This window comes from Paralichthys olivaceus, chromosome 19 (assembly GCF_024713975.1).
Source record: "Paralichthys olivaceus isolate ysfri-2021 chromosome 19, ASM2471397v2, whole genome shotgun sequence".
NCBI classification, from domain to species: Eukaryota; Metazoa; Chordata; class Actinopteri; order Pleuronectiformes; family Paralichthyidae; genus Paralichthys; species Paralichthys olivaceus.
In genome coordinates this window covers 17,501,557-17,521,034 of record NC_091111.1, presented here as the reverse complement: position 1 = coordinate 17,521,034, position 19,478 = coordinate 17,501,557, and the positions used below count along the sequence as shown (strand labels likewise).

Below are 19,478 nucleotides of genomic sequence, written 5' to 3'. Positions count from 1 at the left end.
TTTGCCAGGTATGTTTGCACATACAGGAAATTGCCTTGGTGTAATTGGTGCACTACTTATGTACATAAAACAACAATGTAGAAAAACAACAATATATAAGAAATTGTATAAAATAAAATAGAATAAAAATAAAATAAAGTAAAATAAAATAAAGTAAAGTATATACATATATGCAGTAACAGAGTAGTAATAAATTATAAATTATGTGCAGGTGGTGGGGTGTGGTGGGGTAGAGTCAGTGCGGTGCAGAGTCAGTGTGATGCAGGGGGCTTGTTTGTGAGCCCCACTGCCACGGGGAAAAAACTGTTCAGATGGCGAGAGGTTTTAGTCCTGATGGCCCGAAACCTTTTTCCGGAGGGAAGTCTCTGGAACAGGTGGTGACCGGGATGTGAGGGATCAGCAATGATCTTGCCTGCTCTCCTACTGGTCCTGGAGTGGAACAGGTCTAGGAGGGCCGGCAGGTCACAGCCGATGACCTTCTCAGCTGACCTTATGATCCGCTGCAGTCTGCCCTTGTCCTTGGCAGTGGAGGCAGCGAACCAGACGGTGATAGATGAGGTGAGGATGGACTCAATGATGGCTGTGTAGAATTCAACCATCACTTTCTGCGGCATGTTGAAGTCAGCAGAAGAAGAAACATGTTACAGTTCTAGTTGTCTAACCTGACCCCCCCCCATCTATAACCTGAATATGACGACACTCATCACCTGTTGACGTGACTCACCTGCAGCAGGCGTCTTCGTTGTCACGTGTTTCCTGTTTCGTGAAGCAGGGCTAGCACTCTGTAGCCTTGTTTAGAAAAGTTCAACACAAACATGTAACTTATGAATGTGTTTGTATTTTCATCTGTCGCAGCTCTCTCTCTCTCTCTCTCTCTCTATATATATATATAAATATATATCGCTCTGTTTGTTTGTAACTTAGGTTAAATGTGTCGAACGCGCGCCTCCACCGATGCAACAGCGCCCTGGCGCGGGAAACATCACGGACGTGGCCACCCGTGTTGTTGTGACGTTTTTATGACGTGGTAAAAACTAAAGCCACCTCCTTCGAGCCGGATTCGAACCAGCGACCTAAGGATCTCTGACGTCATCAACCTACAGTCCTCCGCTCTACCAACTGAGCTATCGAAGGGGCCGGAAGTACATTCCAACCAATATTTCAGAAAAATTCAATACGAACATACATATAGAAAAACTTTTGTATATCCGGTGGTGTACTGTCCACGGTCTTCCACCAGGTGGCGCCCAAGCGGCGTTAGTTTGAATATTCTGAGCCGCCAAAACGACCCCGCCCCCTTCATAACACAACCCATCACCAGGAGTGTTTGACTGTAGCTCAGTAGTGTTGTTGTTGTTGTTCGTTTGTTTCCTGAAGCTCGGTTCTGTCATTAGACACACAAACCGTGTCTGGGGTTGAAATCTTTATTATAAATCATTTACATTACAAAGTAAGACATGAAACGTTACCGTGAACCGTTCAAACATCTTGTTAATGTTAGTGAATCGTTTCTTCTGAAGGGGGGGGGGGCTCTTATTCTGAAGTTGTATTATGAGCATCAGGGAGGAAGTTGGCACGGGGTTAATCAAAGTAGAAATAAGTGCATTGACTCATGCACTCCGACTCACACACACACACACACAGATGGAATATCATCAGCCTTCAAGTAGAGTACACAGCTGATTTCAGCTCAGGTGTCGAGCTGCTGATGAACAGAAAAAAAAGAAAGAAAGAGAAACAGGACAGAAAAGGCAGCAAAGACAAAAAGCCAGCGAGTAACTTTATTTTTCACACAGATGAGACTCCTTCCTGTTTGGATCCAGGATGTTGTGAGGGAGTTCATCCACCGGCAGATGTGACCCCTCCCCTCCCATCTCCTCACTGCGACAGGACAGTTCCTCACTCGATGAAGGCTTATTGAGCCCGACACAAACAATCATACAACAAGTGATCTGACTTCACAGTGAGAAGGACAAAGTGGAGGAGATGAAGTGGTCATCAGAGTTTAACTGTGAGGTCTGAGTCTGGAATATCTTTTTTTTTTTTTTTGGTCTTTTCCCTGCCCTCTAGCAAGTTTCTCATTTTTTTTTATATATCTTTAAATAAAAACAGCATAAAAATCATCTACAAACCTACATCTTCTATAAATTACATAATTTGTTAAAGCAACGGTTGAAATTTGCAGTAGAAAATGCAGGGAGAGAGAGAGAGAGAGAGAGAGAGAGATGACTTCAGCGTCCAGCAGTGACAAAAAGGGTCAGTAGAAAAAAACCATCTATACAACAGCAAACTGATTTGATGAATTTAGCCAAAACAAGAGACAGAAGGTTCCTGCTGAGTGAGCGCTTGTTTGTCTGACCCCACAGTGTCCAGTGATGGCTTTAAAGAGGAGCCCGTGCACTGAAAGGCAGCCTTCTTGTGTTTGTATCATTTGTGTAAGTTAGTCAGCATCTGTTGTCGTGTTAATCTCTCGTCAGCAGCTCCAGAGCCCACGTCTTGATGGCTGAAGTCGTGTGTTGGACCAGCTGCCACGTTGAATTGGTGAAGGACACGGCGTGGCCCTGCAGACACGACACAGACACCTCACCGCTGGAAGACATAAACACAAAGGCAGGTAAGTCTACCAGACTCACATTACTTAACATTACTTATCATAATGCAGTTAACTTCAATTCCCATCATTGTTTGTAATATATTGTGAAAATGTAACACGCTGTCAAACAGGTCACCGGTGAATTTCAAATAAACGTTAAAGCGTCAGTGCACTGACTTGCAGGACTCCTGTAGGTTGGTCCAGGCTCGTTGTAGCAGCTCATTGATAAAAGCCAGAGCTGGCAGGATGTAGTTCTGATGGAGGAGGAGAAGCAGCTCCCTCAGATACGCTAACAACTTGAACACACTGTCAGGAGTGTTGGTGTTGACCTGAGCAAAGAAGAGAAGAGAGTTGATGAAGTCATTATACGTTTAACATTAGCAAGGGAGTGTTGTATGCTTGTTTATAGTTACTCTTACCCATTCTATGACCTGCGGTGTCTTCTCTCTGACCCAGAGGATAAACTGTGTGGTGTTTTCAGAGATGAAGATGGCTGCTGCTTTTGACTTCTCCAAGGCCTGTTCCATTAGTGGCCCCAGGACCCGCACACTCTCAGAGTAATAATAAGGGGTGTTTGTCTCTATCCAGCTACGGAAAAAAAAGCAAAAAAACAAGTTAAATGGTTTATTTCCATGAACAGTTATGAGACAAACAAAGAGTCTAAAGAAGGATGTGGTTGTTCAGGTTGTACCTGAAGCCCTGTTTTGAATAGACTGTTATTTTGCTCCAGGCCTGCTGAGATACGGCCGTGACCCCTGAATTTTGCAGATAGCTCGCTGTGGTGGAATCTGAAACACACAAGAACCATCACATGACATCAAGAACAAACAAACAAAAAAACAGACACAGACATGGAAGTCCTGCCGTAAAGACGGACCTGTGAAGGAGCCGTGAGATCTGACGTCGTGTGCGATGAAGACGGCAATGAACATGAACAGAACCATGAGCAGTTTAAACCAGGGGAACCCTCGACCACGCATCTTCACCTGCAGATTCTGGTGACAAAAGCAAAACATTTTCTATTTTACTCACATTCTCTGTATTATATTTACAGGAGTAAATTCTTCACGCGACAAGAAGTACAATGGAGAATAAAGTATCGTTACTACAACATGAAAAATGCTGAGATCAAAAATGCTCAGTGTTTAAATTCTGCTTCAGCGCTGTCTCACCTGACACAGGTTATTGCACTCTTGAAGCTCCTGAGATTCAACGGTGTCTTTCATCTCCTCATTGGTCACTCTGAACGACTGGATTGTTTCTTCAAGGTTCATCCGTAGCTAAAGAAAACAAGGCGATATAACAGACACGTTAAAAGATATTTCAGACCCATGTCTGTTTTAGTAGTCATCAAGAAGTCGTTTTGTTTTTATTATTAAGCATTAGACTTGATTCATGCAGCAGTTTCTCTCTGTACTCTCTTCTTTTAACTCTGAGATTACTTAAAAAACATCTGTGTCATAGGAGTCATACTTTTGGTGGCAGGACTTTCCAGGACTTCAATAAATGATTCAGCAGCAGACTGGAGAAAGAAAAGAGGAAAATGAACCACCAGCTTCAAAAAAACTTAACTACATCCTCATGTGTCCATTTGTGTGGCCCCATTTATTGACTGGAGAAGTGGGAATATTCAAATTTCAGTGTTTGCTTCACACTTTAAAAATCAGTGTATGTATGAGAGCATTTTGTAAAGTTTGTAGAACTCACCTGGACTGGGGTAAGTGTTTGGTATAGAGCTGCCTCCACACTCCAAGACTTTGTACGTCCACGCACAAACACTCTGTCATACTGCTGAGCAGCTGCAAGGAACAGGAATACAATGTTTTAAATGCCAGAGTCCGGAACAATACGTTCTTCCAAGAAAACACTTAAATTGTGAGTTTATAAGTTGATGAAATTGAAAACAAATCAAGACCACATCCAAAAAATAAAAGTGTCTTCTGTCCATATTATAGAAGTAATAAACAACTGGTCTCTGATTGTCAGACTTCAAAACTGTCCTTTTATTTCTGGAGGACTGTTTTAGATATTTACAAGCCGGTAAGTATGTGTGTGTGTGTGTGTGTGTGTGTGTGTTACCTCTCTCTTCATGTCATCAGGACAGTGTGACGTGGCTCTGGACAGAAAGGACGGCAGGTACGTGTGTAGCGTGCTCTCTGGTTTGGCTCCGAATGCGAGAACTTTGAGTCGAGGATACAGACGCCTCAGCTGCTCCTGCAGACTGAACACAAAAACAAAATGGGTTTATTCGGGTTTTTTGGAGATTAAAACAAACAGAGTCAGTCTGTTCAAACAAACTTGTATGAAATGATCAGTGCCACAGTTTGTTTTGATGGATAGTTGATGGACACTTGTTCCTAAATTGATCATCACGTAATCAAACGGTGCACATGGGCTTATTCTACAGGGAATAAAGGGAAATTGGCCCAAGACTGTGTAGCAGATTTTACATTCACCTTGATGACAGGGCATTCTTGGGCATGAAGGCGAAATCCAGTAAAGGAAAGAACTCTTTAGGTCCCATGATGCCAAATCCCTTTGTCAGGTTTGAATGAAGTCTGGAAGAAGAAGAAGAAGGATTTGAGATTCAAGGTACATTTCAATTAATCTTAACATAAAAATAAAATACAATTCCCTCATAAAATATCTGTAGGAGCCAAATAAATCCACAGTCATCACATGTTAAAGGTGAAAATTAATTAAAAGAAAAGCAAGATCATGGATCAATTGAAACCCAGGAGAAAACATGTCAAGACCAAGGAAAAGAAGGTTTTTGTTGTATTTTACGTGATTTAAATAAAAAAAATAAAACACACAGTTCTCATATGACTCCGTCAGACTTACAGGAGAAGTCGGTCCAGATATGAAATGGCATAAGCGGACAAGGATTTCACTCCGAGCACAGGGAGCATGATGCCGAGCCACACTGAAACACAGAGAAACACTTGATTCACCTTGTGCTGGAGGAGGAGCAGTTAGTTCTGGTGTTAAATCTCTCAACACTGGGTCTTTTCAGCTCTCCATTTAAAAAGAGAACAGCTCAGAGCAACAGCAACCAGCAACACATGGTTTATTTAAAGAAACATGGTGACACAAAAATGAGAACTGGAGCAGCATGACAGCCGACCAGCAAGTCGCTTAAAATCCTTCAAATACTCTGAGTCTCATGTTAAATGAACTCGATGTGTAATCTTATTCCCCTGGTGTCCACTGTTGAGAATTTAAATGTGATTTTGTTTTTCCCCCAAAATTACCCAGGAGACATTTAAGGTCAAGTTTGTAGATTTTCTCAGTCCAGTCAGTCTGAGGCTCAAAGAGGAAACACTTCATTACTTTTTAAATTCCTGATGATGAGATTAGAGCTTTTTCATATCTTTAAAGAGCCAGTCCTGGTGTTTAATAAGAAAACAGACCAAAAGGGATTTTCAAGGAGCCAATTCTGATATTAGGGAATAAAACAAAAACAATATATATATATTTATCGACTGATATACATTTAAAATCCCTTATATTATCATTTAAAATATAGTTTAACCATAAACTGTTTTTTTAAATAACTCATATATAGCTCTTGAATTTAGATAATAAAAATGAGAGCATAAATACAAATTGTTTTGAATATAATAATACAATGTATTTTGTATTTGTCTTGAAATGTGCCGCACAAACAGTTACTACAAAACTTGACTTGCTCAATCAACCCTTAACCCAGACCCTGTGCTCACAGATTGTTGGGAAAGTGGGAGAAAGGACAGACTTGGAGCGGCAGTAAAGTTGTGAGAACAATGAAACACTGTCTAAAGGATGGTTTTGTAGTTGTGTGAGAATGTGTGTAATGTTTTTTGGGGACAGTGTTTGACTGTTAATTACCTCTTAGTCCCTGGCTGAGGTCATAAAATCCTGCTTGTCCCAGAGCCCACATGAGAGTCAAACACTTCACTGGGCGATTCTGAACCGACCGCAGTAACTCCAAATACTGCAGAGAGGAGAGGAAAGGGGAGGGGGGGGGGGGGGGGGGGGGGGGGGGGGGGGGTATTACAACATAACTGCACAGTTATTGCAAAAGACAAATCCTGTAGTACACTGGAGACTGGAACTGCCTCATACACCAGTGGTCGGCTGCTCAGTTTGTAGCTTCAAATAGCAACTGGTAAACATTTTTATTATTTAGTTTTCAATAAGTGTGTTTAAAGTAGACGAGGAGTTAACACACACACACTTACCTCTGGCAGATTTTGCGTGGCTATTCTGGGTTTGTCTTGTAGGATCGCCTGGATGCAAACTCTGTAGCCATGAAGTGGTTCTCCTGAAGGGAAGAAGCAAAAAAAAAAAAAAAAAGAAGCTGATTGTGAATTGTTATATAACTTTTAACTTCCCTGCTAATCACTGAATATTCAGACCTCAAATTTAAGACATAACACTGATTTGATTTGATTTGAACCTGCAAATATATTCACAATTCTAACTTGCAGGATTGCAGAGGGGATTCAAGGCTGAAAATCTGAATCTCATCTGTTCACTAAAAGTACTGAATTCTACTCTGGAAATAAAGATAAAACAGCGTGACAGTTGTGAGAGCAAAAGATGAAGAGGGATAACATCCAAACCACTTCCACCTCTTTATGTAACTTCCTGTGTTTACCTGACTGTCTGTCCAGCTCCCTGAGCATGCTGTAAACACAGTGGTCGAAGAAACCTGGCAGAATGTCACTGCAACGTCCGATGAGGCCTTTAATCACACTCCTCAGCTCTTTCCCTGTAAGGCAGTATGGGTAGTCTGAGGGGAAAAAGGTGGATTCTCTAATGTCAGGTTGTTGACAAATGGGCGAAGCAACTAAAAGGTGATATTAAAATAGCACAGTATTAATTTGCATATTTGGACCTTGATCAGAAAACAACTGACCGTGAGCATAGATGCTGAGTGTGGGCTCGGTCTCTGGCACAGTCAGATTGAGGTTGAGGTACCCTGCCAGGTCTTTGAGCCAGACTGAAGGATTGTCGGGGAACAGAGTCTGACTGTGATCCAACTGCTGCTTCAGGTCCCCAACATCCAGCTAAAGGGAGAAGAGCAGAAAAATCTCATCTGTACGGTCGGAAACAACACGTTCATTATGTGAAGACGAAGGATCTGTGTCTCATGTGATATTTTGCTCTAAAGTTGCCACAATGCTGCATTGTTTCTATGTTTGAATGAGGAAATGTGCAGCTTTCAGGTTTCACAAAGACAAAACTTTTACAGAGAAATCAGGAAAAATCTTACACTAATATTGAGGAGGATCTGTTGTCATTTCTAATCTTAAATTCAAAAGAAAACAGCAACATATTCAAACTGTGACCATGACTGTTTAAATCCTTCCTATGGCCTTTAGAATTTCAACAAATCTCAACGTCGCATTCCTCAACAACAGGTTTTCATATGCTCAGTGACAAATCCTGGGAGCGTGTGTTACTCACGGCTTTGAAGGCTTCTTCCATGTTCTTGTGCATTGTGGGGGCGACTGTATTGCTGGAGTGTGATTTCTTGGGCGCTTTACTTGATGACGGCTTCTTGTTTTGAGGCTCGGCTGCCGGGGGAACCTGCTCCTTGTTCTGTTTCTTGCCCATCTTCTCGAAGCTGTCGTACAGAGTCTCTGACATCTTCAAAGGAGCTAAAGGAATCAATGGAGCTGTGGTTAGACTCGGATCTATGCAGCAAATATGAGTGAGCTTTGTTAACTCCTTTGATCGTCTTCAACACTTTTTTTCCTGTCGACCCTGTGTCCTGGAAAACAAGTTAATCCATGAAAACCGAGGCATTCCCCTCCCTGGTCGCTCCATCTGCTCATATTCAGCGTGTTGCTTATTCACTCCACCCTCCCTCACTTGCGGCTTGCATAATGAGCCGTTATTATCCAACATTCATGCAACATTCATTGCGCTTCACAGAGGGATGAAGTTAAGCAGCAGCTGTATCCCAAGTTTTTCCCCCTGTGTGTTACTTATTAAGATCCTCTGAGAAACAAACCACTTCCAGTTCAGAGACAAACTGCGCGTCTTCTACCAAGTTTAAGCTTTTAATGGCCGATTCAAATATTTCTGTTCCAAGTTTCCCACCACTGGGTATTACAGCCCTGTACACCAATATTAAATAGTAAACTTCTGATAATCAGGTTTTCGCATTAACTTCTATTATTTTATTCTCAGGATGAGAAAGAAAATTGTATTTATTGTCAATAAATCTGATGAAAAGACCAAAGCCAGGAGTGTGTTTCATCAATTTCTTACTTTCTTCCTGTGATCTTTGGGTTAAACATCGTAGCTGCTATCATTACTCTTCTGTTATCCATATTTTACTGAGTTTGGTTGTGGTCACAAATATATATTCATTAAAAATAATTAAACAAATAGAGAGCATATTAACTTAACTCTAAAAAAAAAAATCAAAATTTAAACAGCACCACCTTGAAACAGTAACACTCAACACAGTAATTTCACAGGACGTTACTCTTACAAAGCTTTAACCTAGATTCATCCTGGAAAGATATTTACCGTAACTACAATATTTAACTGTGTGTGCACAAGTTTTCAGAACCACCCACAAACTTGAGTTGTTGACAGAGGTCACCAGTTGCTCACTGATCATTGAACATGCTGCTGAGAAACCCAAATCTATATGTGGTCTGTGTGAGCGGAGGAGTGGACACTAGTTGAGTTTCCAAAGCATAATCTTAGCTTGGAATGAATATCTATATCAATGTAGTACTACTCTGCCTTTAAAGACATACTAGTACATGTTTGTTTACCTCAGCAACCTCTTACCATTGTTTTGATCTCCATCAATGAGCGTCTAACGAGATTAAGTTGCCATGATGAGTAAACCATCAACACAAGTGTTCAGCAGAGTGCGAACTGCGGTTAACTGAGTGCGTAAAACACATCCAACGAAAACTAAAACAAGAGTCCTGCAACAAATACTCATTTTAACTATGGTCATGATGTTCATTCTAAAGAAGTGTTGATTGAAAATAATAATTGTCATGGCCTCACATGTGTTTCTTCAATATTCCATCTTCAACTGTAAACACAAACATGTTGCACAATCATGATCTCTGTGTAACAGATTCATATCCATCTCCCCATTAATCCTTTTTCAGTTATCCTTACAGTAACCACCAGCGTAATATTTTATGACCCAAGTCACGCATGTCTCACATAATGCGAGACAAATACCAGATATATCTTTTATCGTGCTAGTGGAGAAATATGATCATTGGAGTCGGACTAACCTTGCTGCAGTCTGTCTGCGCCATGTCTACATGTCTATATGTTTCTATAAGTGTCCTGACAGTTAATCTGTTGCTGGTGTGAGAATTCATTCCAGTTCACCCTGTAAGAGGGTCGTGTTGGGCACTGGGAAGCTCCTCAGATTACGCCCCGCCACACCACAAAGACCCTCAGCTGACAAACACCACAGCCATTCCTTCACTCATTCACTTCTCCATATAGAAGAGATAGTTTGTTATGCAGTGAGCAGGAAGTTTTATAAAGAACAAGGGTTTTTAGGGCAAATTAAGTCATTGATCAGCTTGTGGTCTGATGTTATCACCTTTATTGAAAGGGGAGCCCCTGTAAAATCCAATAACTTGTTCAGACACGTTAAGCCAAAGATGGGTATCATCATATCAGCTGACTTACGTATGACCTTCCCGATCTGGTGTCTAAAATACACTACAGCCAAGTCTAGAGGGAACAGGAATAAAGAAGCCCCTCCGGAAAAGTTTCCGTATTTTTCACTTTTATTTATCTTATTTGCTTTAGCCTCATCAATTAAAGTATTGACTTACTAAATTAACATTATATATATATATATTGGTAAAATGAATCTTCTCTGTGTTTTGTTCTTTTGGAATAGCTGTTGCACACAACCAGAGGAAAGTATTGTCTGGGTTACAAGAGGGAAAAAAAGAGAAGTGTATTTGTTTGGCATGAAAGCTGGACGCCACCTCGACACTGACTCGACAGACTTTGAACAGACTGATTCGCTGATAAATCTGGTGCACAAACAAAAAGCAGTGGCAGGGGGGCCTCTAATCTTTCCTCTCTCCAGTTATTTAAAGTAGTCGTCATACATGTGAAGAGGGGTTGAATGAATTCAATGAAAATCAGACTTTGGAAGAGGGTCCTCTCTCCAAGACAGTTTCAGTTCCTAATCTTATCAGCTGATATTCAAAATAGAATAAAATACTGTTTCAGTCTGTGACGTATTTCCTACTTTTCATTGTTTTACATGATATTAAAGTGAATATCTTTGGGATTTGAGCCGCTGGTTAGACACGTAGAGATATAATCATGGACTCTGAGATACCGGGATCGGATTTTCCACAATATTCGGACATTTTTTAAGCCTAAAGAATGAATCAAGAGTAAAATGATCACTTTTAAACAATAGTGTAAGTAACAGATAGCTGAAGAACTAATCAAAACCTCAGAGGATGAGATAGTAAAAAAAAAAGAGTTTCGAGGAACTCAAGGTTCTTACTTTGCACTAATTCACACATCAGCTCATTAAATGAATTTCACATCAGATCTTATGGAAAACTGAATTCTGCTCATTTCGACTTTTCTCCAGCTCAAACACTGAAACCCTGCAGGAGCACATCCATAGTTTCCGTTTAAACTAATAAACAGCAGCTAACGCTAACTCAGGTTTCCATGGACCTCAACGTGAGGGAACATCCTCAGGCTCCTCAGTGATGACGACGCCTCTGTTGACACACTGCTAGCATGCTAACCGCTCGCGCAAGCCGACTAGCATCGCTTTCCGGGCGGATGTGGCAGCAGCACCGGGCCGCAGAGAGACAACCGGCCCGTTGTAAGATGGACGTTTGAACGGAGAAAATAAATAATGGCCTGTTCAGACGTGTCAGTGTCTAACGGGGTCGGGGGGGGGGGGGGCGATGCTCCGTGGAGGGGAGCTAACGAGCTAACTAGCTAATCGAGTGGTGAGGCTAATGTCTGTCGCGACATCATCAGGGTGAGTTTTTAAAAACGAGGCTCCGCAGGCAGCTGCTGCTTCCTCCTGAACTGTCACCCGGGCTGTGGTGGAGGGTGAGCGGGTCGCGGGGAAGCTCTCAGCGGCCCCCCCGGGTCACTTACGTCTGGAGGGCTGGTTGGACTCGCCCAGGGCTTTCCTGCTGCCGCCGCCGCCGCTCTTCTTCTCGGTCGGGCTCTTCCCGGAGCTGCTGCTGCTGCTGCTCTTCTTCCCCTTCTTCACGACCTCCCATCTGCCGGCTGAGCCGCTGTTAGACGCCATGTCTCCGGTGCCGGTGGCTGCGTGTCGCTCGGGCTGCTCGGTGAGAAACAGGGCGACGCTTCGTTAACGGCTCCGGTTCATTTAAACGTCGGCGTGCCACGTCTCTCTGCCGGCATGACGTCACGGTGACGCGCGAGGACCGCTAACCCTCATCCTCTTCATTAATTTAAGCACGTGGTCGAAGTTCGTTAAGCGCGAATCGTTAACATGTTCTTTAATTGATCTCGTTGTGTTTGTCCATTTGTTTCTGTTCATGGTCGGTGACAGGAGAAATATCACATCTGTGTCTACATCCATTTAAAAATGGCGTCTGAACATGATGAGATAGAAAAATCTATCTGTGCTCGATTGTTTTAATCATCGATTAATCTGCAAAGGATTTTTTTTTTCTATGAAGTTTGAACATTTGATGAAACTTACAGCTTTTATTTCTTGTGGTATTTTCAAATGTCCCGAAGATTTTCAGTTTAAAATAACAAAAACGATTATTATCAATCTCTATTTTACTTTAACATGTAGAACTAATATCAATCAGCTGGTGTGTAGCTGTATAACACGCTATATTTATTTTATTTACTGTATATCTCACTATATTTGTATATTTTTTGGAATATATCTGAGTGACAACACAAAACAGTGGCAGGAAAAGGCAACAACAGAAAATATATTCTAGTGTTAAAATTTTTAAATCCTGCTGTAGAAATGTATTATCCCGTCCCTGTAATGTCCCTGTTGTGGGTTCAATCACTGACAACTGCCAGGTCCAATTACACCGCGGACCTGCTGCAGTTTTGTTTCTGGCTGTTGTCTGTGAACAGACGGTGAGCGTTGGCTGCTGTGACTCTTAAATGAGTCGCTTAGTGTTTGGCTCAAACCTCCTGGATCTCTCTCAACATCTCTTCCTTTCACTGTGAGTGGAAGTTTAACCACTGACCACAGCAGACGTCCCACTGAGTTAATATGTAGCTACGAGTCAACTCTCCTTTTGCTTCCTTATCAACACATCTGTACCTTGAGTGCATCTGATTTTTTGGTAACATGACAGAAACCCTTGTGGTTACACTGTCGATGTGTCTCATGATGAATTTGCCACAGTCTAATACTGATTCACAGTGATACTAATGAAATAAAACAACGCAAACACAACAAAAAGCTCTGTTACTCAGAAGTTTATTGCGTTCCAGCAGTAACTCCAAAGGATGCAAGTTGATCACACGGCTGCCATGACGACAAGCAGTGAGAGAGGGTTTGATGTTTTGTTTTCTCTGACGGGTCCGACAGATGTCAATCACACTCAGTCACAATAAACCACACCCATAGCTCCTGGGCAGCCACTGTGGCTTTTACCGCTCGGCTCAAACCCAGTAAGATACGGCAACAGAAGAGTAATGATAGCAGCTAAAATGTTTAACTCAAAGATCACAGTCAAACATTAGTTTTAGTTTAGTAGTGTCAGTCTGTCGTTTCTTTTTCCCATTTGTTCATTCATAGAACTCAAAGCTTGACATTTGTCTGATAAATAACTTTAACACTGACGCCTCTGACTTGGCCAATGAGGAATTCAGTGCAAATTAAAACAAATCTACAAAATATAAAAATGCATGTTGCTGTATGTTCCTGGCAGCAGCCAGTCACTGCACGTTGGCATTTTAGATCGTGTCAGTCAGTTTGTGTCGCTACATTTAGTGCAAGAATGTCAATTTCCCCAAATCCCGAAACACCTTTTTTTTCTTTCTTTTTTTCTTGAAACTGTATGGAGCAGATTAAAAAAAGATAAATAAATAAAAACATAAATACATCACAATAAACAAGCTTTCACAACAGTTTCATTAGCAAACCCTCTCCGGTGGGACGACATACGAACATGCTCTGTGATGCTTTTTGCTTCGGAATGAAGACTTTCTTTATGCAAGTACATGTGAGCAATTCAAAGTCAGTGATATGTTTCCAGGCTAAAATGTGTTATGGTATACATATATCTAATATATGCATGTGCAGGCCTCTTTCCTAAGGGGCTTAAAACCATTCATAATCTCACTGTGTGAAATTTCCAGCCAAAATATTGCAAACCAATCACTGCATGGTTTCATAAATAAACTCTGCAGAGAACCCTGATGCACATGTGTGTGTCAATGTTTGGTCACCTGTCACAGTGCACCGTGACACTAAGGGACTCTTTAGACAGACTGATAGCACTGTTGTTTTTCAGATCCCTGCAATCTCATTGCTATTAATCTTAAACCTTTGACAGGCTAGCAAGGCTAAACTAGCCCTGAAGTGCTGCTGTCCTCTCTGGTAACCAGTTGGAATAAGTCGAGGGAGCCAAGCCAGGCAGTACAAAAAAAGTCGTCATGGACATGGACAGATGAAATGGGAGACTTAAGGGGCGGAAAAAGTGAAATAAAAGGGGCAAAAGAGGAGGATAGATTAGGATAATGATCAGGGAGGTTAAAGGAAGAGGGGGGAACAAACTGATTGCGATAAAGATGAAGAAGAAGAGTTCAGAACTCCTCTTGGTCTCCCTGTCCTCCTTCATCAATTTCGTCATCTTCTGGTGGCGCAAATCCATCCTGGAAAAGAAAACGTGGGTCAGTGAGTGACAGGGTGGCTGATCTTGGTGTTTGTATAGGTGTAATCTCATTTCTGTGAGTAACCTGGTCTCTGTGCATGGAAACATGATTGATGTGCTCAACCAATGATAATGATCTGATCCAGGCCTCAGTTATCACATGTCAGAATTAGACTACAACACTGTAGAACTATATATTTATCATTTGACCGTGTTTACCTCTGTAGCGTAGAGTATGTTGATGATTTTGCTGAGGGCTGGGCTGTTTTCGTTTTCATGTTCCTGACAGATGAGCTCGATGTCTCTGAGCTTTCCAAAGTAAAAGTCCCTCTCCTTCTCAAGTCCGTCGACAGTCAGCTTCAGATCCAGCACCTGTGTGACAGCCACGGAGAAGAGCCATCAAGATCACATTCGTAGAAGGTTAATAATCAATACTAATACAAAAAACAACCCTGGACATGATAGTGTGTAATTTTAAAATGTAATTTATCTAAAATGACAATTTCAATAACATTTATTTATCGGCCATTAAACTGTTTAAAGATTGTAACACAGTCAGTCTGCAACTTTCTGCACCGATTCATCATGACATGAACCTTCCAGTCATTTTGTATTCATTCTGTTGTTGGTCCTGTCTGGACTCATTTGTTATTCTCAACCCAACACTGCTTTTTTCAATGAGGACACGTAGCCTCTGTCGCTGTGTAACTTTAGACAGATCGGAGCAGTGGTACCTGCTGGTTGAGCTCCAGGAGCTCAGCATCTCCACCATTACGGGTCACAGGAGTGGGCTTGCGGGTGGCTGCTAAGTTGATCTGCCTTTGTGGGGCGGGGGCAGTCTTGGGTACTGTGGGAGACGTTCTCATGGGGCCTGGGGAGACAGAAACACACAAACATGTTTACATACAGTATCCACACTGTACTGTATCACTAATGCCTTTCTGTATCTCTACCTTGATAACTTTAAAAGGAGGTTGACACTGTGAGTGGGGGTTTTAGCGAATTTATTACAAAACTTGTCACATGATTGTGTGTTTGCAGTTTTATTTTATCACACTTTGTTGACCATAAAACACATTATTCTCCCTTATACAGTGCATGACTTGATAAATGATGTTACATGTAATATGAATTTTGTTTTCTTAAATACACGTTTGCCTGAAACAAATCAATGACAACAATCAACACCAATCTGTTTCAGACAGGACACCAGATTTAGACTCTAGTCTGTGGAATTGTAAAAACTGTAATAAAAATGTAAAAAGCATTGTATCACACGCCTGTTTAAAACTTTGTAGGTGCACAGAACTACAGAGACGCAATCAAAGCCCACAAAATGTCAGAACAGACCATTCCACATGTCTTTTTAGATGAAAGCAGCTGTGCCTGTCAGTGCTTTTGTCAAACACAAGTGGACGTTGTTTCATCTAAACTGGGTTAGAAAAACAATAGATGCTAATTCACAGTATGATCTTTGGTAAAAAAAAAACTCTGCAAGCATGGAGAGGATCACACTTACACACACACACACACAAACATATGCTCGATGGAGGGGATCTCACACACACACACATATGCTCGATGGAGGGGATGTTACCTGAGCGAGAGGGTCTTTTAGGTTTGTGATGAATGGGTTCACCTGGGTTAGAGTTGGGGGTGTGGTTGCATGAAGAGGTGAGAGCAATGAAATGAAACCCTCTGAGTTCACATACAGGCGGACTGCGTCTCACCTACTCGTGTAGCGTACCTGGGTTATGTGGTGGCGGCGGCGTTCCCTCCTGGCCCTGCCGTGTCAGCATAGGGTCGTATTCTTTTCCGTCATAGTTGGCATCGAAAAACTTCTTAAACCACTGAAGAAACTCAAAGTTGTCCTGGAACTTGCCCTTCACCAACTTCTCGACCGGTATAATCTGAGGGAAAGAGAGAAAGGAGGACAGGGGCAATGTGTTGAAGACATATTTCACAGAAATGCTACGACCACACACAGTGTAGTGTTATTTAAATAGCAGAGACAACAAGAGACAGACCTGGATATAGATCTGAGGGAAAACAGAAAAACTACTCCCACAGGGACAGAGGGACAAGCTCATGATTAATGTGTCAAAATCCAAAGACGAGTGTGTCCTCACCTTGTCCACATTCATTCTCTTGAACCCGGCCTGTAAGACTTTGAAATTTTGGATGTATTCATGTTCCAATTTAGCGTTGAATTTAACTTTCTTAACCATTATGCAGCCTGGAAACAACATGTCCATCAAATGACAGTATGCAGAACCTAGGGGGAAAAAATAAAATCACACGGACATATTTACTTTTGCAGCTCAATATACACTTTATATTTAATTACATGCTAACTGTGAAAACGATTATTCACCTGTACAGAGCTGCTCGATCTTTGTGTAGTTGAGCTGTAGAGAGTCGTTGACCCAGGCCAACATGTCATGACGACTCAGGTTCTCTATTGTCATAGAGGTGGAGTAGACATTCACCGCCATCCTCCTGCTTCAGAAAAACACACGAGGTTTTCTGGCTTTTTTTGTGAAGAAGAAACTGGTGGAATGTGAAAAGGAATAAATATTCAGATAAATGTTTTTCAGGTTGGAAATACTATAAAGTAAGTCCTTTATTAAAATCCCATTAACTAATTGACAACTGTAAGTGCCGTCTTCCTCACGGCAACAGGTAGAGCAGAGTCGTATCTGAATTTTAAAAAACTCTTACGCTGCTATTTTAAAACGTATCCTGTCAATTAAAAGGTGATATGTGATATTTTCTGGATTTACTTTGCAAAATAAATGAAATAAAATACTGAACTCACCTGCGCTGGGTGTGTGTTCGGTGTGAACTGTTTGAATCAGGTTGTGCTGGACCACCTTACAAAAAGATCTGGAGACAGAAACCAATGTCATGTGAGATATTAGGCCTGCAAACATTCATACCAACCTGATAATCCTAATAAAGTTTTATGTCCATTATATGACTATCTTCCTCTTTACCTGCCTCTATTAAAACATGGAGTCTTGCTCCCGAGTGCCTCCACAGGGTTACAACACTAAGACACACAACAGATTAACGAGCCACCACTCGATAGTTCACTAACTATGTCACTAATCTTGACCTCTGTTAATCCTTTTAGCCAAAGTCCAACACGCTGCAGCACATCACAGTTCACGCAGACGGCTCAGCTCGACAAGAAAAGACGTCAAAACCGATACGGCAGTAATTCATCCCAGATAAGAAAATACCAAACAACATGGAGGTATTTCCTGTAAACAGACTCCAACACTAACAGCACGGAGAGCGTTCTGCTGAACCATCACTTCCTGAGAGCAGAGCTTCACAGAGGCTGCACTGTCCAACACAGGCACGTGTGTCACTGCTTAATCTACCAGTTATAAGTATTTCTGTTGGTGTAGCCTGAATTTACAACTGAGAAATACCCCATTGAATCCTTACCTTACCTACAAAGCAAGTACATTACACATATTTACAACTATGATGTCACTGCAACCTGCTCAGACATGTGAGGGACAAATTAACATACAATCAATAATGTCGATTAACCTCGTTTTAGGTGAAAAAGAAAATGCGCTAAAGGAGAAAAGATATAAACTGCTGGAGGCATCAGATTTTAAAAAAGTTCTTCGTAGCTGTCAGGTATAAAGAGTGATGGAGTCATAATGGACGCTGCACAGGGACATTAAAAAACAACACAGAGACTAAAGACAGACACTGAAAGGAAATTCAAGCAAAGTAAAAGACTGGACGAGCAAAATAAAAGAGGATTGAAGGAGGTAAAAGAAATAAAAGAGGATTGAAGGAGGTAAAAGAAATAAAAGAGGATAAATCAGTATAAACAAACTAAACCAGAACAAGTGGAATGAGAAGAATAGTACAAATAAAACAGAGGGAGGAGTGTTGAGCATTAAACTCAACATAGAATGAAAGACAGCGATGGTGTGATCGCGTCAAATCACAGAACTAAAGTCACGTGTGAATTACAAGTGTCACAGGCCGAGTGAAGTACAAAAACCCGCATGTAGTAAAGTACAAGTACCTCGACCGCGCAGCAAAGTACACACACACACGGAGTGCAGCGGTCGTGTACTTGTTGTGTGTCGGTGTAAACACGTGCGGACTCACGCGACAGTCGCTCCCGCCGCTCGGATCACTGTTGACAGTCGCAGCCGCCTCACGGCGCCTCGGACTCGGCTGCGGCGGTGACAGTGCCCGTTCGCTAGCTCCCGGCTAACAGGGGCTAGCTGCGTCACTGTGGATTGTCGTGTTTGTTTGAATTCAAATTAAATGGAGGTCGATTGGACGGAACCGCGCGGACCGGGCGGAGGTAAACACGGGAGAATGCGGGACTTCTCCTGGAGAGACACCGTTACCCCCCTCTGGAGGCCTGTGCGGGAACACACGCGCACATTAGCTAGGGGGGAGGAGGAGGAGGGGGGGAACTCCCGCATCGTGCAACTCTTTATCGGACTCGAGAATCGAACCCACCGCGGACACTCTGGTGCAAAACGTTAAAGTGTGAGTTTAAAGTGGAGCTGGATCTACTCACCGGAGCCTCTGTGTGCGTGTCGTCCGGTTGTCGCCGCTCATCAACTGCTGCTCTCCGTCACTGGCAACGCAAACTCCCGCGGGATTCTGCGGGACCGCGCCGGGGCTAAGCCGCCGGAAGTGCGCAGGTTGCCGGATTTGCGACCGTGTGCGGTGAAACTGGAGTTCGCTCCGGCCGCCATGTTGGAGACAGAGTCCGGCAGCGGCGTGACTCAGGCCCTTGTTCGGGGATTAACCCGATTCACTGGGTCTGTCCCTGCTCAGCACTTTATTCTGAGGACTCTGATCCAGACACGCAGATATTAACAAGCTGAATTTAAAATAAAACAATGAAGGTAAAAAGAAAGAAAGAAAGAGGAGCTGAATCATTCTCTTATTTTATTCCCCTTATACACAGAATACTTTTATTTGGGAACCCTGTACATTCTTATGCTTACATTAGTCAAACTTAACAATTT

General features: G+C 42.2%; 2 protein-coding genes and 1 non-coding gene across 19 annotated transcripts; all 3 read right to left on the bottom strand.

Annotated features, from left to right (window-relative positions):
* Window positions 1-1,045: 1,045 nt before the first annotated feature.
* trnay-gua (transfer RNA tyrosine (anticodon GUA)) lies at window positions 1,046-1,134 on the bottom strand. The gene is given in 2 exon segments: window positions 1,046-1,081; window positions 1,098-1,134. It is a non-coding gene; the product is annotated as a tRNA-Tyr (tRNA).
* Window positions 1,135-1,410: 276 nt separating this feature from the next.
* Window positions 1,411-12,212, bottom strand: tmem214 (transmembrane protein 214). Of its 2 annotated transcripts, none has more exons than XM_020109226.2 (17): window positions 11,729-12,212; window positions 8,048-8,241; window positions 7,497-7,647; window positions 7,236-7,370; window positions 6,817-6,899; window positions 6,464-6,569; window positions 5,438-5,519; window positions 5,050-5,151; window positions 4,673-4,814; window positions 4,301-4,392; window positions 4,067-4,115; window positions 3,766-3,873; window positions 3,471-3,588; window positions 3,285-3,381; window positions 3,013-3,181; window positions 2,771-2,922; window positions 1,411-2,589 (listed from the first exon to the last, which is right to left on the bottom strand). In XM_020109226.2, exons 1-17 carry the CDS (start codon window positions 11,883-11,885, stop codon window positions 2,463-2,465), a joined length of 2,064 nt encoding a protein of 687 aa, XP_019964785.2. In that variant the 5' UTR covers window positions 11,886-12,212; the 3' UTR covers window positions 1,411-2,462. The 2 variants fall into 2 exon arrangements, with proteins under 2 accessions (XP_019964785.2, XP_069370768.1); XM_069514667.1 differs by lacking the exon at window positions 11,729-12,212 and adding an exon at window positions 9,859-9,935.
* An 826-nt stretch (window positions 12,213-13,038) lies between these two features.
* Window positions 13,039-19,163, bottom strand: LOC109643968 (microtubule-associated protein RP/EB family member 3-like). 16 transcript variants are annotated; one of them, XM_069514668.1, is made up of 9 exons: window positions 19,022-19,163; window positions 17,273-17,340; window positions 16,829-17,004; window positions 16,584-16,729; window positions 16,202-16,364; window positions 16,052-16,093; window positions 15,189-15,325; window positions 14,674-14,826; window positions 13,039-14,455 (listed from the first exon to the last, which is right to left on the bottom strand). In XM_069514668.1, exons 3-9 carry the CDS (start codon window positions 16,947-16,949, stop codon window positions 14,387-14,389), a joined length of 831 nt encoding a protein of 276 aa, XP_069370769.1. In that variant the 5' UTR covers window positions 16,950-17,004; window positions 17,273-17,340; window positions 19,022-19,163; the 3' UTR covers window positions 13,039-14,386. The 16 variants fall into 16 exon arrangements, with proteins under 16 accessions (XP_069370769.1, XP_069370770.1, XP_069370775.1 ...); XM_069514669.1 differs by having other exon boundaries at window positions 16,829-16,956; XM_069514674.1 differs by having other exon boundaries at window positions 16,829-16,953.
* Between the last annotated feature and the right edge of the window lie 315 nt (window positions 19,164-19,478).

Bases quoted from the DNA above. Each gene is read 5' to 3' on its own strand.
- tmem214 (XM_020109226.2), bottom strand. From the start codon at position 11,885: ATGGCGTCTAACAGCGGCTCAGCCGGCAGATGGGAGGTCGTGAAGAAG. The intron at 7,648-8,047 runs GTGAGTAACACA...TTCTCCCTTTAG, and splicing joins TGGAAGAAGCCTTCAAAGCC to CTGGATGTTGGGGACCTGAA. The intron at 5,152-5,437 runs GTAAGTCTGACG...TTCTTCTTCCAG, and splicing joins TATCTGGACCGACTTCTCCT to ACTTCATTCAAACCTGACAA.
- LOC109643968 (XM_069514668.1), bottom strand. From the start codon at position 16,949: ATGGCGGTGAATGTCTACTCCACCTCTATGACAATAGAGAACCTGAGT. The intron at 16,365-16,583 runs GTGAGGACACAC...TCTTTCCCTCAG, and splicing joins AGAGAATGAATGTGGACAAG to ATTATACCGGTCGAGAAGTT. The intron at 14,827-15,188 runs GTACCACTGCTC...GCTGTCACACAG, and splicing joins TCCTGGAGCTCAACCAGCAG to GTGCTGGATCTGAAGCTGAC.